This window comes from Bos mutus, chromosome 13 (genome assembly GCF_027580195.1).
Source record: "Bos mutus isolate GX-2022 chromosome 13, NWIPB_WYAK_1.1, whole genome shotgun sequence".
Taxonomy (NCBI): domain Eukaryota; kingdom Metazoa; phylum Chordata; class Mammalia; order Artiodactyla; family Bovidae; genus Bos; species Bos mutus.
This window is the reverse complement of record NC_091629.1, coordinates 68,355,865-68,371,992: the sequence shown is the minus strand read 5'-3', so window position 1 is coordinate 68,371,992 and position 16,128 is coordinate 68,355,865. Positions and strand designations below refer to the sequence as shown.

Sequence of the window (16,128 nt, the reverse complement as noted above, 5' to 3'; positions counted from 1 at the left end):
GCTTTGACTTTTGTTGTGTTGGGTCTTCACTTGTGCCCCAAGCCTCTCTCTCCAAATGATGAATCGCAGGACTCCTAAGAAGAGAGTGGCTCCCCTCTTCCCCCTGCCCAGGTAATACCATTTAGTGGTAGAGTTTGCCCAGTCCCCTTCCTACCTTCTCAAGGCTAGTTCAGCTCCTGCTTGGAGTTTGTGTGAGGAAATACAATGATGACTATACATGAGGCAATTTGGAATGTGCATAATTGCTTGATCACTAGAGTATTTTCAAGACTTTTATCCTAGTCTTTAAAAAAGTTACTTTGTATTCATTGCCAAGTGTCCAGATCTAACTAATTGCTCCACCTCAGCTGGCTTTTTCTCAAAAAAAAAAAATGTTGCCGTATACTGGCCTGGAAACCGGCTTCCAAAGTAGGCTGGACTAACCAGCTAGGGACCCAAGGCAAGGGGGAAGCAGAAGACCCAGGGGAGGGGACTGGGAGATGGCCAGGAGTGGGTGCTTTTTCTTCATCTTTGAGAAGAAAGATGATCCTCTGATCCCACAGAGGTGCCCACTTAACGTTGTTCTTGAGTTTTCTGCATTCTTAGTGTGGAATCCCTGAAGACAGTTGGGAGCAAGGCTGGAAATAACCTAGTGCTTAGTCTGTGGCAGGAAGGCAGAGCCACTGGAACAAGAGAGGGCACTGTTACGGGCTGAGTTGTTTTCTAGGAAAAGATACACAGAAACCAAACCCCTGAGACCTGTGAATATTGACCTTATTTAGAAATAGGGTCTTTACAGATGTAATCCCGTTATTGAGGTAGCAGAAAGTGAAAGTGAAGTCACTCAGTCGTGTCCGACTCTGCGACCCCATGGACTGTAGCCTACCAGGCTGCTCAGTCCATGGAATTTTCCAGGCAGAAGTACTGGAATGGGTTGGCCCTTAACGACTGGTGTCCTTACAACAAGAGACACAGACAGAGGGAGGAGTGTGTGGAGACATGGGGAGTAAAGGCCATGTGATGGTGCAAGGAGTGACTGGAGCAATGCTGCCGCAAGCCAGGGGACAGCTGAGCCCTCAGAAGTTAGAAGAGGCGAGAGAGGACCTCCCCTGGAGCCTTGGGAGGGAGTGTGGCCCTGCCAACACCTTGATTTCAGACTCCAGCCTCCACAACTGTGAGAGGATAAGTGTTCATTGTTTTTAAGTCTCCCAGTTTCTGGCACGTTGTTACGGAAGCTCTAGCAAACTAACACTATGAAGAAAAAGGAGATGGTACTAAAACTGAACCTTATCTGCTGGCTACTTTTGGTTACAGCTGGCCTCACTGTAACCCTGGCTTTTGATTGATGCCATTAAGAAACCACCATTGAACCTTAAGACTTTTTAGAGACGTGAGAAGCACCTGGGCTCAGAGAACGGTTTTTACCCAAACAGTTGCATTTACAGGTCCCTTTCAGTCACATAACTACTGAGACAGGCTGATGAAATAGTGAGACATGCTCCCAAGTCCAAGCTTCCTGATACCCAAGTCTGTGTGAGCCCCACTGTCATTTGGGAGGGACAAGTTGGCGCCACTCAGCATGAGATTCAAGAAGACGATACAGTGTTGACTCAGCGTTTTTATTCATAAGCTGTAAGCAGATACACGATCTTTTCTCTCTACTGTGATTTCTCATCTTTCTGTGGACCAGGAGTCTCAGTGTGGGAGCGATGGTGAAGCAACAGGGAACCTCTAGGAGGGATAGCAAGAGGCCCCACAGGCCTTTGCTCACCTCAGAAAATCATCTGCCAAGAAGCGCAAGCCTGGGCGTTTCCATCCATGAGAACAGAAGGCCCTAGGTGACTGAGGCCCTGTGAAGGGACCTGTTTGTGTGCGGGAGAGGTGCCCGAATACCAGGGGTAAGCGGGTGTCTCAGGCTCAATCTTCTGTGTCCCTCAAACTGAGCTCAGATGTGGTGGCGGTTGTAGAGGTAGGATGGGTACAGGCCGTCGTAATGCCACTGGCGCCACTGCTCGACAGCCTCCCGGCTTCTCTCTTCCTGTTCTGGGGACAAGAGATGAAGTCCTCATGTGAGGATGGAGGGCTCGGATCTGGGCACAGCCATCAAGTCCCCCAAAGTATCCACTCTGCCCCCATGACATGAACCATTGTGCCTGTGTACATGGGTGACAGAATGTCCCAGCTGGAAGGGCCTAAAAGGATGCCAAATCTAAAGCCTCCCTTTTACAGATCTGGCCTAGAGCGAGTTGCCAGGAGAGCAAAACCAGGATCCTACATTCCCTTCAGTGCATGTTCCTGCTCAGCCAGCGAAGACGGGGTAGCCACGTGCAAAAACTGGCCCGGAGACTCACCAACTAAGAATACAAAATCACAGCAGCAGAAAAATAGATCGCAAAAGCATACTGTTGAAAAACTCACGGAAGGAAGTCACTGTCAATTTCAAGTGATGGGATTGTGAGTGAGGTTTTCCCTCTGTTTCTTAGCTTTAAAAATAAAGTTACGTTGTTAGAACTAATTGGGAAAGGGGCTGGACCAAGCAAGTGCAGGAAGATCTTAATAATTGCTGATTCTGGGTGATGGTTATATGAGGGTTTGTTATAATACATATTTTTCCATATTTTTGAAATGTTTCATAGTAAAAAGCTAGAAAGAACAGAAGGGAATTTTTAATGAGTAAGAAGTCTCAATTTTTCTGTCTTTGATGAGATGTGTTTCTGAATAGGGCTTCCGTTGTGGCTCAACTGATAAAGAATCCAAATAATGCATTTTTGAAGCTATAGAATTAGGCTCCTGGTGCCAGTTCAGGACTGCCTGTTAGCCACTGTTGTTGTTCAATTGGTGAGTTTTGTCTGACTCTTTGCGACTGCATGAACTTCCCTGTCTTTGTTAGCCACTGTTAGGTACCACTGAACCACAAGCAGACATCCCAAGGCCATCAGTGTTTAAAACGCATCCTCAAAAAGTTAAACAGAATTACCATGTGGGAAGAGATGAAAAGATGAAATGTGAGAAGATAGACTATAATGTCTAGATATGTCTGTGTGTATTCAGCCATGAAAAGGAATGAGGTTTTAATATCTGCTATAACATGAATGAACCTTGAAACATGCTAGGTGAAACACACCAGACACAAAAAGACAGATATTGTGTGATTTGTCTTCTGTGAAGTATGTGGTATAGACAAATGTGTATGGACAGAGAATATATTAGAGATTTCCAGAGACTGTGGGGATAGGGGAATTAATGCATAATGGGTGCAAAGTTTGAGGTGATAAAAGTGTTTTGGAAATAAATAATGATGGTTGTTGTGAATGTACTAAACGCCACTGAATTGTACACTTAAAATAAGTGAAGGTGGCAAATTTTAATGTTCTGTATATTTTACCACACTTTTTTTTGAGTATGTGGGGAAAATGTTGGGAAGATAGAAAGTTAATAGAAGATAATTGCAAGCTCTATGATGCATTTGGTCATCCTTCGTTTACAAAAACATGGGCTTTGCTGGCAAACACCTGCGTTTAAATTCCTTACTACCTGTCTCACCTTGGACATTCACATATTCTTTCAAAGACTGGGTTTTTGAAACTGTAAACTGGAAATTGTAAGACCTGAGAACTGGCCATAAGGATTATGTGGTTCAGCACAGAGTCTGGCAGGACAGGTGCTCAACCGATGACAACAGCTGCTGTCACAGCGTTCCCCGAAGGCCTGTGTCCTGCAGCCTTTCCGTCTGTGGGCAGCACCTGAGGCCTAAGCCTCAGTCTCCTCTGGCTTTGCTGGAGGACCTGGCATCCCTCAGGTGCCTCACCCCTCATCCTGATTCATTGTGGAAGGAAAACAGTGAACATTTTCCATCCAGATGCTAGGGATTTCGACCTGAAACATTTAAAAATGCACAAAATAAAATGCTGTTATTAATACTATGAGTTAAAAAAAAAAAAAAGTGAAAGAATTTTAGAGGCCACATCCTCATTTTTTAAATGCGTTGCCCCAAGCTGTCCACCAAGTTAAACAAATCTGTAACAGAAATATTTGCTTCCGAGTTACAACAGTCCTAGCTTTTTCTGGGACAATTGATTTGCCAGGATCCTGCAGCCCTCTGGGCCCTGGTGATTGTGTCCTTTCCAGTAAGAGATGCCCTAAGGGCACCTCACCTCTCAACTGCACCAGAGCGAGCAAGTAAGGAGGTTGGTGACTTCAGAAATGAAATCACACTTTCTCTAACAAAGGTCACCATAACTGGGGTCTTAATGCCTACTCTCACCTTCATCCAGAAACTTACTCAGAAGCATTTCAATCTTGAAGTTTCAAGAAAGACCAAAAAAGTAATAAACACACGTGTTGGCCTGCCTGGTCTGAACCCTGTACATGTTCTGTGGATTTTTGGCCATGAGTGACACATGAAAGTAGTCAATAAATACAAAGTCGAATCCCCTCAGTGTGGGAGGCTGTGGTTCGAAGGTAGAGTGTCTGTCCACCCATGCCCACACCCAGAGGCCCTGTTGAAACCAGCATTCCCAAGGGGAGGCTGGAGCCATCTCCCAGGAGCAGAGGGTGGGGATAAGGTGTGCAGACTGCCTGGTGCGAGACACACAGGCAAAGGCCAAGACTTCCCAAACAAACACTTGCAGCAACTGGATGGGTTTGCAAACCACATAGGAACTTGCAGGGGCCCAATGCTATGAGTGAGGGGAGCTGTCCTGAGGGCTGTGGATGTTCAGGTTGGAGCAGGGAGGGTACAGAACTGAGTTCATTTGTCGGGTTTGCTTCCACCAGTCACCAAACGCTGATAATAGTGACTAGGGAAATGGAAGTCCTAGGTTTTCCAGGATGGGCAGTTCTAGAGCCATGACGTTGATGTAAATCCAAACCACTTGACAGTGAGTTTGAAATCCTCCCAACCCAACTCTGGGAATGAAGGCACAAGTGTAGGTACTGAGACAGAACACACCCAAGTAGGAGGAGAAAATACTATCAACCAAAAACTCCCCAGCCCCACAGTCCCCAGCCAGTGGTACCCTACGTGTTCTGACCTTTTCCATGCCTTCTCAGGTTCTGTAGCTACTTTTGTGACTTTCTCCCTTTTTTTTTTTTTTGAGACTCCCATAGATACGAATTGAAAGTAGAGCTGCTCTTATCTCCCTCCTCTAATTAAAACTTGGGACATAAATAAATAAAACTTAAAGGAAAAGTAGGGAGAAGGCAATGGCACCCCACTCCAGTACTCTTGCCTGGAAAATCCCATGGATGGAGGAGCCTGGTAGGCTGCAGTCCATGGGGTCGCTAAGAGTCAGGCACGACTGAGCGACTTCACTTTCCCTTTCCACTTTCATGCATTGGAGAAGGAAATGGCAACCTACTCCAGTGTTCTTGCCTGGAGAATCCCAGGGACGGAGAAGCCTGGTAGGCTGCCGTTTATGGGGTCGCACAGAGTTGGACATGACTGAAGCAACGCAGCAGCAAAAGGAAAAGTATAGACAGATCACATGGTTTTCCCACAAACTTCCAGTTCCCAAAAGTCACCGGCTGATGAGCTCTTACCGTCGTTTTGCTCCTCCACGAAGTTCTCAAACTCGTTCCTTTGTTCTTCATGATACTCTCTCCGCAGCTCGTCTGCCCACAGCTTCTGCCTGTTCTCCACTGAGGGAAAGGTGAGAGTTGCCCCCAAGAATAGGGGCAGCCACATGCATTGAGGGGGACACCAGTCATTCTGCATAAGAAACTCAGGTGCAGATGAGGCTGTTTGTGAGGGGCTAAATGCGGGGCCTTACTGCAGTGGTTCACCCCTGACATAGACTTTAAAACCTGAGGGACCTGGGAGAGCATCCCAGCCAACCACCTCGTGTTGTGTATTAAGAGGACTGAGACCCCAAAAGGTGAAGCCGTTTGTGTGCTTAGTCACTCAGTAGTTTGCGACCCCATAGACTAGCCTTCCAGGCTCCTTTGTCCATGGGATTCTCCAGGCAAGAATACTGGAGTGGGTTGCCGTTTCCTTCTCCAGAAGCCATTTAGCTCCAGTCATAAAATGAGCAGTGTAGCCAAGCTTGCTGGTTCTCTTAGAAGCTAGGAATTCTTTCTCAGATGATAGAAATGAATTCCCTGAGGGAATAATCCAACTTGACACTAACACTTGCATATCCATTCTGCAACTTTGAGCACCTGTCATGGCCAGAATATATGCTAAGCACTGGGATTAAAAAAGCAAGTAAGAAAGATCCTATCTATCCCTCTGCCTAAGAAGTCTGTAGTCTGCTTAAGGAAAAAGATAGGAAAATAAATTGCATTCAAAATTGTGGCTGCTGTGATAGAAATCACCACAGGGCCTGAAGATGGTGTAATCATCTTTACATTGACCTCTTCAGTGTGAGAACTGTGATTGTCTGGAGGAAATTCTTTCAAGAGCACCTCAGTCTCCCCACTGTGACGTGAGGGAATCAACCATACTTGTGTGAGGCATTCTGAGGGCCAGCTCTCCCTCCCCACACATGGCCTTCCTGCCTATGGATCTTTCCAATGAAAGCCTCATCAAAATAAGTATCTTGAAACTAAGAGAGCCACAGATTGGACCTCTGACTCGGCAGTGAATAAGACAAGATGCTAGATGCTGTTTTTATACCATGCACCGCGTACCTAGAATACATCCCTCCTCAGGAACGTGCCTTTCCTCCAGTTAGTTCCTTTCACTGTAAAGTAACCTGCATCTTTACCCAGAAGCTTAGAGATAGGAGATGCCTGTTTTCTGCTTCCAAGTTCATTTATCAAAGTGTCGCCTTCCTTTACTGAACCTGAGATATAAGTGGGCATTGTTCTGCTGCCCAGCGCCAGAGCTGACTGGGCAACAGCAGGTGAACTCAGGTGTGTCCTCGGTGTTCACCAGGTTGTCCTGGGCAATGCCTGAAACCCTGAGCTTCCAACCCGGGTGACAGACCTCTGGCTTAATCATGTGCCTCGTTCTGAATCCCCTTAAAGGATGGAAACTATTCGCCTCCTAAATTCACGCCCATTCCCCACTGGGAGTCTGCCAGACGTTGCTTCTCTCATTTCCATCAAGAACAGTCCAAGCTCCATCATGGTCTTTTCAGTGTTTCTTGACATTTGCTAACCTCTAAATCTCAAATTGTGTGAGGCCTGGAGATATTTCCAGTGTGGATTGTACTTCTCCAATTAAAAAATAAATAGATACTAATTTTATCTCAAAGCATTTTCATCTCACTTCTTGCCCATCATTTGAAAACAGTCCTGTTATTTTCACTGAGCGAGTTACCTTGCTGAGTGTGCTGAGAGGCACAAAGAGTTTATTCAGACACACACAGAAGTGACGAATCAAGCCTTGGACTCAGTGACTGTCAGAGCTGAGTCCTTGGAAGAATCTAGTTCAAGGACAGAAAACTCAAATGCCTTCAAGGGTTGGCAGGTCGTTACAGGCAGGCAAGTAGACACCAAAGCCTACTTTAGGCTGAGCAGACATTCTTCCAAGCTCAAAAGTCTCCCAACTGCATTGGAAGTGAAAACTTAAAAACACTGCTGACTGAACACCATTCTTTAAATAAGGGGCTTATAAAGAAGGAAACTTGGGCACAGTGAGAGGAAGTGGTCAAGGCCACTTAGCAGCAAAGCTGTCACCAAGCCCACATTTCCAGTTCCCTGTCCCACGTGCCTCTTCCTGCCTGCAGTGCTGCTCTCTTGGCTATAAAGGTACACCACAAATTATCCAGAAAGCACACACTGAGCTGCGGTGTCTGCACTCCACCAGAACATAGATTTCCCCCATAACTTTTTCTTTTTTTTTGGCTGCTCCACGTGCATGTGGAATCTTAGTTCCCCAACTGCGGATTGACCTGTGCCCTCTGCAGTGAAAGTGCAAAGTCCTAACCACTGAACCACCAGGGAAGTTCTCCCTCTTAACATTTTAACTTTCAGAAATTGAGGGCCAGTTCATCGACTTCAGTGCAGTCACGTGGCCCTTCCCTCTTTGTTCCTTACCCTGACGGCATAGCCAGTCAAGACTGACCTACAGTCAAAGAAACGTGGTGTAACTTCTGACTCAGAGCCACAGTTACTTTGACACTCAAGGACCTGGGTTGAGCCCTCCGACCCTGGCCATCCCCACAGCCCAGCTGACTGTGGGAGAGAGAAGGAACAGGAAGGAGCAAGAGCAGAAGGCAGGCCACAGTGTCTTACCATTGACCTCGTCAATGGTATGGAATCTGGGGGACCGCTTTCTGCGCTTCTTGAGGAAATTCAAGGCGTCTGATTCCTGCATGAAAATCTCTTCCACATCTGAAACCCGAGGAGAGAGGCCGGTCACACCCAGCACAGGCTCACCAAGGCTATGTCAGGAGCCAACCCATCCACCCCACAGCCTCGGGTGGCCCCGGTACTCACCTTCCTGTGCCTCTTGGCCTGCCACCTGCCTTGAGCCCACCGACACAGCGCCCCCCTCCCAGAGCACTGTGGGACGAGAGCACAGCATGAGGGCTGCAGCACCCCAAGGGAAGTCCTCACCCCAAGACAGGCCGGGACAGTCCTTCCCAGGCCCTATGACTTGCCCTGGAGCCCTAGACACAAGTACCAGTCACAGTCAGTCTCCCCAGGAAACTGTCAGACAAGCTGTTTTCTCTGTGCTGCATTGTGTCACACATGCACACACAAGTACAGCCTTCTTAACAACAGGCACCCTCTTTACCTGGGCCACCTAAGCCGCCTCACCTAACACCAGGTCCATCCTGGAACCTCCCCATACTCACTGGACAGGAGTGCAACGGCAGAGAGACAGATCAGAAACAGCTGTCTCCAGGCCATCTTTGGAAAGCCTGAGGCTCTGTCTGGGGACCAAAGAGAGGATTCTACAGACCCTGAGGCTGCTGGGTCCTCACTTCTGTGTCAGGCAGGCCAGGAGGGAGGGAGAGAGAGAGGCAGGAGGCAGGGATGCCACTGAGGGGGTGTGGGAGGGGTCCTGGCCGTGGCTTCCATTGGCTGCTCCTGCCGGAGCACTGGAGATGTTTTTGGCACCTTGCAAACCTCACAGAAGCAGAGCTTGTCATTGAGGCCCTAGCTGGGACAGTTCTGAAGTGGCCTTTCCAAGATCTGCACCCTAGGGGTTGCTGCTGGAACACCCAGCCTCCGAGTCAGGATTCCAAAGACCAAGGGCAAGTTTCAAAGGCCCCTGGCATCTGCTTCAGAGGAGGTGGGGACTCTAGTCCTGGAGGCTGAAGTATGCAGGAGGGAGGGAGAGAGGCTCAGTGCGGGGATTTGATTCAGCTGTCAGGCTAGGAGGGACCGTAAAGGCTGGAAGACCCCCCTCATGGTGACGCTCACATGGACATGTGGGCTGTCCTGATGGCCCCCAGCTTAACATGTCCCCAGCTGATGCCGACTTTTAAGAGAAGCACAGACCCCTCTCAAGACTTAAAAGAAGAGAGGCAGTCAGCCTTCTGCGGAGGAGTCGGGGAGCGCAATGTGGGTGGACTTCCCAAAGGCACACCCTGTGTAGGGGAGGAAGTACATTCCCAGAACTGGGAATGCTGATGGCATCCAAGCCCTCTGAGGCCATCAGCCTCCAGTCCCTTGGGAGCGTTGTTCTTAACACTGTCATTTATTCTGAACTATCCAGAGTCGCCTTTGGATACTGGTTAGGATTGTCCTAACGGTGACTATCACTAGACCCCCCCACACGAGGCTCCCATTTCATTAGACATGTGTAGTAACATCCCACTTGGACCGTTGGCAGGAAAAGAATGTTAATAGCAGAAAAACAGCCAAGGCAGAGCAAACAAAATAAATGAATTGTTTTCTTCGTGGCTGGGAGCACACAGAGGGCTCGCCTTCAACACTGGCTGGCCTGCTTAACCAGGCACAGGTGGGCTCTGCATGATCACTCCAAGAGGGGCAATGCCCATGAAAACATATCAGCAAATATTTATCTGTCAGGTAAAATGGTTGTCAACTTCAAGGAGGGAAGGGCCACAAGACAGCGATGTTGATGGGACTCGTAGGTGAGAAAATGGGTGTGTGAAATACGTGTGACATCCTTGATACCCTAGTTCTTCTTGCTGCTTTTTTAGTTCCATTCATGTCAACCATGAACATTTACCAAACACCTGCTCTAAGCCAGGCACCTGTGCTTGTCACACACTCACCAGCTTTTAGTAAATCTGCCCTACGTGTCCTAAGTACTTTCCACCCAAGATCAGATGCTGTGCATTCATTGGCCACGCAGAAGGGCTTAGGGAGAAATCTCAAGCCCTAGGAAGTCCTCTCAGACCAGCCTGGGAGAAAAGGGCAGGAGGTCTAGAATTCACAGAATGGAGAATGGAGGCTTGGAGTGAGATGTAAGCTCAGTTCTGGAAGAGCAAGATTACATTTCCTACATACCTAGGCTGGTGGCCTGAGATTTCTGTCAGCTACAGTACTGTGCTCTACCAAATGGTCTAGTCACAGCTGGCCTCCAAGTGTTATCTCTCAGTTCCTCCAGACCTTTCCCTCTAGAGCCATTGGCATCTATGCTTGCCATCTCTTTCATTTTCTACCTTCAGCTCCCCTGCCTCTGGGGCTGCTCACTGCGCCTGGCTGTGCTGCTGAGGTGACCTCCTCGTGACATCATACCCCAGGAGTATAACAGGCCACCCACCTCAAGGCAAAAGCATGGTTCTTAGGGCAATTATAATTTTATGAATATGCTAAAACCCATTGAGTTGTACACTTTACGTGGATGAATTGCATGGTATGTGGTTAATATCTCAAAAAAACTGTTAGAAAAAAATTATGTATCAGAACTTCCCTGGTGGTCCAGTGGTTGAGAATCTGCCTTTCAGTGCGGGGGACGCCAATTCAATACCTGATGGGGGAACCAAGATCTCACATGCCGTGGGGCAACCAAGCCTGCACGCTGCAACTACTGAACCCGTACACTGCAACTGAAGAAGCCCCCGCACGCCTCCGGGAAGACCTGGCCCAGACAGAAAAAGACATGTATATGTGTTACCCAATATGAAAGCAGCTTCAGGACTTCATATTTAGGGATCATGGGGTGGGGATGGGTGGAGAGAGTCAGGAAGACTAGAAAAGCAGTGATGACTAAGATGAGGCTTGAAAGACTTCCAGAGCCCACTTAGATGGGAAGGTACTGACAAAGGGCCCAGAGAAGTAAAGCCCTTTTGAGAAACTTCAGTCAGCGAGTAATAGGAGAGCAGGAGAGCACATGGAACAGCTAGGGGCAGCCAAGGCCTAGGTCAAGGTGGAAGAGGTCTGGCCTCCATCCTTGAGAGACTAGCTTGACACCTATAAGCACATGTCTCAGGGCCAGTCCCCTAGTTCATTCCCAGCATGGCCTTGGGCAAGTCATTTTACCTCTCTGTGCCTGATTCCCTCCTCTGGCACATAGATTGATGTGAGAGTTGGCAATAACGCATCCACAGTTCTTAGGACAGTGCCTGGCACACACAGATTATATATGTGTTTGTTCTCATGACTCAATAATGGACCATTGAATGATTTTGAACAGGGAAGGGACACGAGGATTTTGTTTTAGGAAAATCACACCCATGATATGGAGGGTGAGAGGGATTAAAGTGGAGAGACTTAGAGAAGGCTGTTGCAGTAGTCCAGGTGAGAGATGATGTCAGCGAGTGCAGAAGGTTCAGGATTAGAGAGGACAGATATTTTAAGAGATCAAAGGAATAGAATCTAGTAAGACTGGATGACTGATTAGCTCAGGAAGTGACAGATTGGGAGGTGTGCTTTTCAGGTGGCTTGTGAGTTTTTAGTTTGACTAACTGGGTAGAAGAATGGTAAGATCATTCAGTAAGATGGAGAAAACAGAAAAGGAAAGTTTGAAGAATGTGTCATTGGACAAATCAAGTCCAGTGATTTGTGGATCCAAACCAGGTCTTCTGATGCTGAATCCAGTGTTCTTCCCATTTCCCCCAAAATCATAATTTTATGAATAAAGGTTTAGTATATTCTAAGTCAATTTTAGAACACTTTCATCACCCTCTAAAAGAAATTCCATACCCATTAGCAGTCAATCCCCATTTATTTTCTCCATCCCCTCTAGGTCAACCACTAATCTGCTTTCTGACTCTATGGATTTACCTATTCTGGATATTTCCTCTAAAAGGAATCATACCCTACATGGCCTTTTCTGACTGACTTCTTTCACTTCAAATACTGTGTTCAAGGCTCACTGAGGTTGTAACATGCATTAGTACTTCATTCCTTCTTATTGCTGAATCCTTAATCCTGTTGTACAGATATACCACATTTTATTTATCCACTTATCAGTTAATGGACATTTGAGTTATTTCTCCCTTTTGGCTGTTATAAGTAATGCTGCTGTGAACATTCTTGTGCACGTTTTTGTGTGGGGATGTTTTCATTTCTGTTGGGTGGATACCTCGATGTAGAATTCATAAAGTAGCTCCATGTTTAACTTCTGAGAAACTCACTTTTAGCTAAAATGTTCATTTACTTGTCTATCTCCTTCAGTGCTATGAGGTCTTCTGGAGAAGTTTCTACCTTGTTCATACCTGAGATAGTCTCTGGCTCCAAACTGATGCTTCATAAATGTCTCAATAAACATTAATCAGTAAAATACTCTGGGGTGGAGGCCTTAAAAGGAAATATTTCTGAGCTCATTTCAATGGGCTATTCATAAGAAGGTACCAGTTTTAACTTTGACAAGGGCACTGACTCCACATGTCACTGATCCACCAGGGAATGAGGGCATCATTCATATAAGTGGAAATGATCCTCAGGGAGTGGGTCCATGAGGATAAGGTCACTAGATGCCATGGTCCAACTGTAAGTGTTACCCTGAACTGAATAGATAAAAGTCTATAGCGAATGCTAAGAATATATTATGTTCTTTCATTGCACATCATTTTCAGTGGACTGATTATGCCCCTGAGCAACCCCCTCCATGTGGCAAAAGTGGGTTAGGGATTGTACCATAAAGGGGACTCATGACCCTTGGGACCAAGAGATCTCAGAGCTCAGCCCCTTTAGGAGCCCCACAGAGTATTTAAATGGACACCTTTCCTGCTACCCCCTCAGTGAGAAGGAAACACCATAGATGTGAAAGTGAAGGCTTTTTGTTGGGTATGAGAGTGACCATTTGGGGAAAAAAAAGATGTTTCAGCTCATTTCAAGTCCCTCTGGATCTGACTATGTTGACACATGTGGGTTTGGAAAATGAGGACTTTGTGAGTCAGGACATTTCTATAACATTTCAGGCTTCTTATTTTCCTGTGAAAGACATTCAGTTCTCTAAGCCCCTAGCCAGAGTGTCATAGACTTTCCTTATAGTGCTTTCCCTCATGTGCCATAGAAATATTATCAGTCACTCTGAAAACAGTGTCTAGACTTAATTTCTCTTGGTGAAATTAAGTCTTCAGAATGTGTCTCTATTCGGAGCAGTCAGCGTCACTAGGCTTATGGTGTATTCCCAGTGTGAGGAACAACTTCCCTGAGGCTATAGAGGAAGTTATAAATCCATGTCTGTGTCTTACTTTCCCCACACACCATACAAGGAAGCTGGGAATCATTTATCTTCCGCCGTCACCACCGGCATACATGAGCTGAAAAAAGCTTTGAAAGGGCATGAGGTATTCTACAGCTCCATGGAGTACTGCCATGAATATCTGAATTGATATTCAGTGGCAAACACAGTTATGGCTAAACCAAGTTACTAAAATATCCAAATACGTCCTTATCAACTCTTCAGTAGCCACTTTCCTCAGCCATCTACCACTCTCTGTTGCCTCAGGTACCCCAGGCTTTCTCCCCAGACCCCTGCTTTCTATAATCCATTATCCAAAAGGCTGATGCTTGGCCCCAGAGGGAACCCTGCTCTGGGTTCCCACTGAGGGCCTTGATTCTGATTGGTCAGTGTCTCTCCTGTGCCAGCTAAACATATTTAGTATCCCTCCAAATTCAGAAATTTCTCGTTACTCAGGAATCCTCCGAAATTACCTTATACTTTTTTCCACCTCTCCTCCTGCCACCTCTCTTGTGTTTTGCATAAGAGAGTACTATCTATCCTTGTTGTTCAGTTGCTAAGTCATGTCCAACTCTTTGTGACCCCGTGGACTGTAGCACACCAGGCTTCCCTGTCCTTTACTATCTCCTGGAGTTTGCTCAGACACATGTCCATTGAATCGGTGATGCTTTCTAACCATCTCATCCTCTGCTGCCCTCTTCTCCTTTTGTCTTCAGTCTTTCCCAGCATCAGGGTCTTTTCCAGTGAGTCAACTCTTCACATCAGGTGGCCAAAGTATGGGAGCTTCAACTTAAGCATCAGTCCTTCCAATGAATTTTCAGGACTGATTTCCTTTAGGATTGACTGGTTTGATCTCCTTGCAGTCTAAGGGACTCTCAAGAGTCTTCTCAGAACCACAATTCAAAGACGTCATTTCTTCGGCGCTCAGCCTTCTTTATGATCCAACTCTTATATCCATACATGACTCCTGGAAAAACCATAGCTTTGACAATATGGACCTTAGTCAATAAAGTGATGTCTTTGTTTTTCAATATGCTGTCTAGGTTTGTCATAGCTTTCTTTCCAAAGAGCAAGCATCTTTAATTTCATGGCTGTAGTCACCATCTGCAGTGATTTTGGAGCCCAAGAAAATCTGTCACTGCTTCCCACCAAAAATCTCATACTCACTACAAAGACTCATGTGCATGGAGATTTAAAGTATCTCTGTTTACAGAGGTGCAAATCTGGAAACAGTCTAAGTAAAACAACAGGGTATACATCGTGGTGTACATATGAGAGAAGAGTATATACTTATTGAAAATGTTATGAAATGGGAGAACATAGTGATAGCATAGTTGTTGACAAGAAGCCACACATTGTAGGAAGCCAGATGTGCTGCCAGTAATTTGTTTCACCACAACAGATTCTCCTAGTTTGCTGCTCTCCATCACTAACTTAAAATAAGTTAGTAATATAAGGGAAGGGTGAGTCGGCCCCATTTTTCTAGAAGAAGATCAATCACCTTGAATGAGTAGATCTTCACCGTTATGAAAATGAGTCACTTTGGCAGGTCTTGTGGGAGGGGCAGGGGAGAGGGGGGAGAGGAGGTGGTGGAGGGGTATTTCAGGTCAGTGACGAGGGGTCTCGGGCAGATCCTGACCCAGCATCCCTTGGGCTTCTTCTCCATGGAACCAGAAAGATCTGATCGCTAAGATTGCTGAGACTTGTCATAGCTTAGACAGACCCCAGACAGAGTCACCCAGGTCTCATCTCTCCCCCGAGAAACAGAGTGAAGGACCTTTGCTCTACCACCCATGGCAGCAACTAGAGCGGAGCATGGAGCTTCACCTCCAGAGGGTGCTGTGTCACTGATCGTCTCTGCTGCTGCTACTACTACTAAGTCACTTCAGTCTTGTCCGACTCTGTGCGACCCCATAGACCGCAGCCCACCAGGCTCCCCCGTCCCTGGGATTCTCCAGGCAAGAACACCGGAGTGGGTTGCCATTTCCTTCTCCAATGCATGAAAGTGAAAAGTCAAAGTGAAGTCGCTCAGTCGTGTCTGCCCTAATATAAACCTGAACCTTCGGACCCAGACTCACTGGCTCCCACCTTCCTCTGCAGCCGCTTGCCTTTTGACCCATGAGACTGAACTATTGCCCATGTTCAGGCTTTGGGAGTGGCCTCTTCCTGCCTGGGTTAGTGGTGCACCACACCCCTAACCTTCACTGCTCAGAAGTTGACCCGTCAGGGATTTTAAAATCTTCCCAGTCAGGTGACTTGAAGCCCCTGTCCTGAAGATGACCCCTGAAGGTGAGAAGCTCACCTGCAAGGGTTTTTGGCTGTACATGATGACAACAGCTTAGTGATTACTACCACTTTAGGGACTGAAGACTTACCTCCACCTCCTGACTTGCAGCCAACTCCCCAAGGCCAGGTTCCAGCACAGACCCTGATCTCACCAGGTCACAGTCCCAAGACTAACCTCCAACATGGAACCAGGGCAGGTTGTACTACTGACCACATGACCTGTGATGTACAGAGGGAGAGAGACTGAACTTCTGGACACCCCTCTGAACCTCTGGACTCCTTTGCAGGCAAAAAAATAAAAAACTGTAGCAGTGCTTCTACATCCAGCTCCGCTCTGTCTATGAGCTGCTCTTCAGCCACCCCAA

The 16,128-nt window shown here is 46.9% G+C and overlaps 1 protein-coding gene across 1 annotated transcript; it reads right to left on the bottom strand.

The window, feature by feature from the left end:
• Window positions 1–1,614: 1,614 nt before the first annotated feature.
• UCMA (upper zone of growth plate and cartilage matrix associated) lies at window positions 1,615–8,860 on the bottom strand. The gene is made up of 5 exons (XM_070382138.1): window positions 8,727–8,860; window positions 8,365–8,430; window positions 8,161–8,259; window positions 5,521–5,619; window positions 1,615–2,022 (listed from the first exon to the last, which is right to left on the bottom strand). The coding sequence occupies exons 1-5, from the start codon at window positions 8,779–8,781 to the stop codon at window positions 1,925–1,927; spliced, it is 417 nt and encodes a 138-aa protein (XP_070238239.1). The 5' UTR covers window positions 8,782–8,860; the 3' UTR covers window positions 1,615–1,924.
• Between the last annotated feature and the right edge of the window lie 7,268 nt (window positions 8,861–16,128).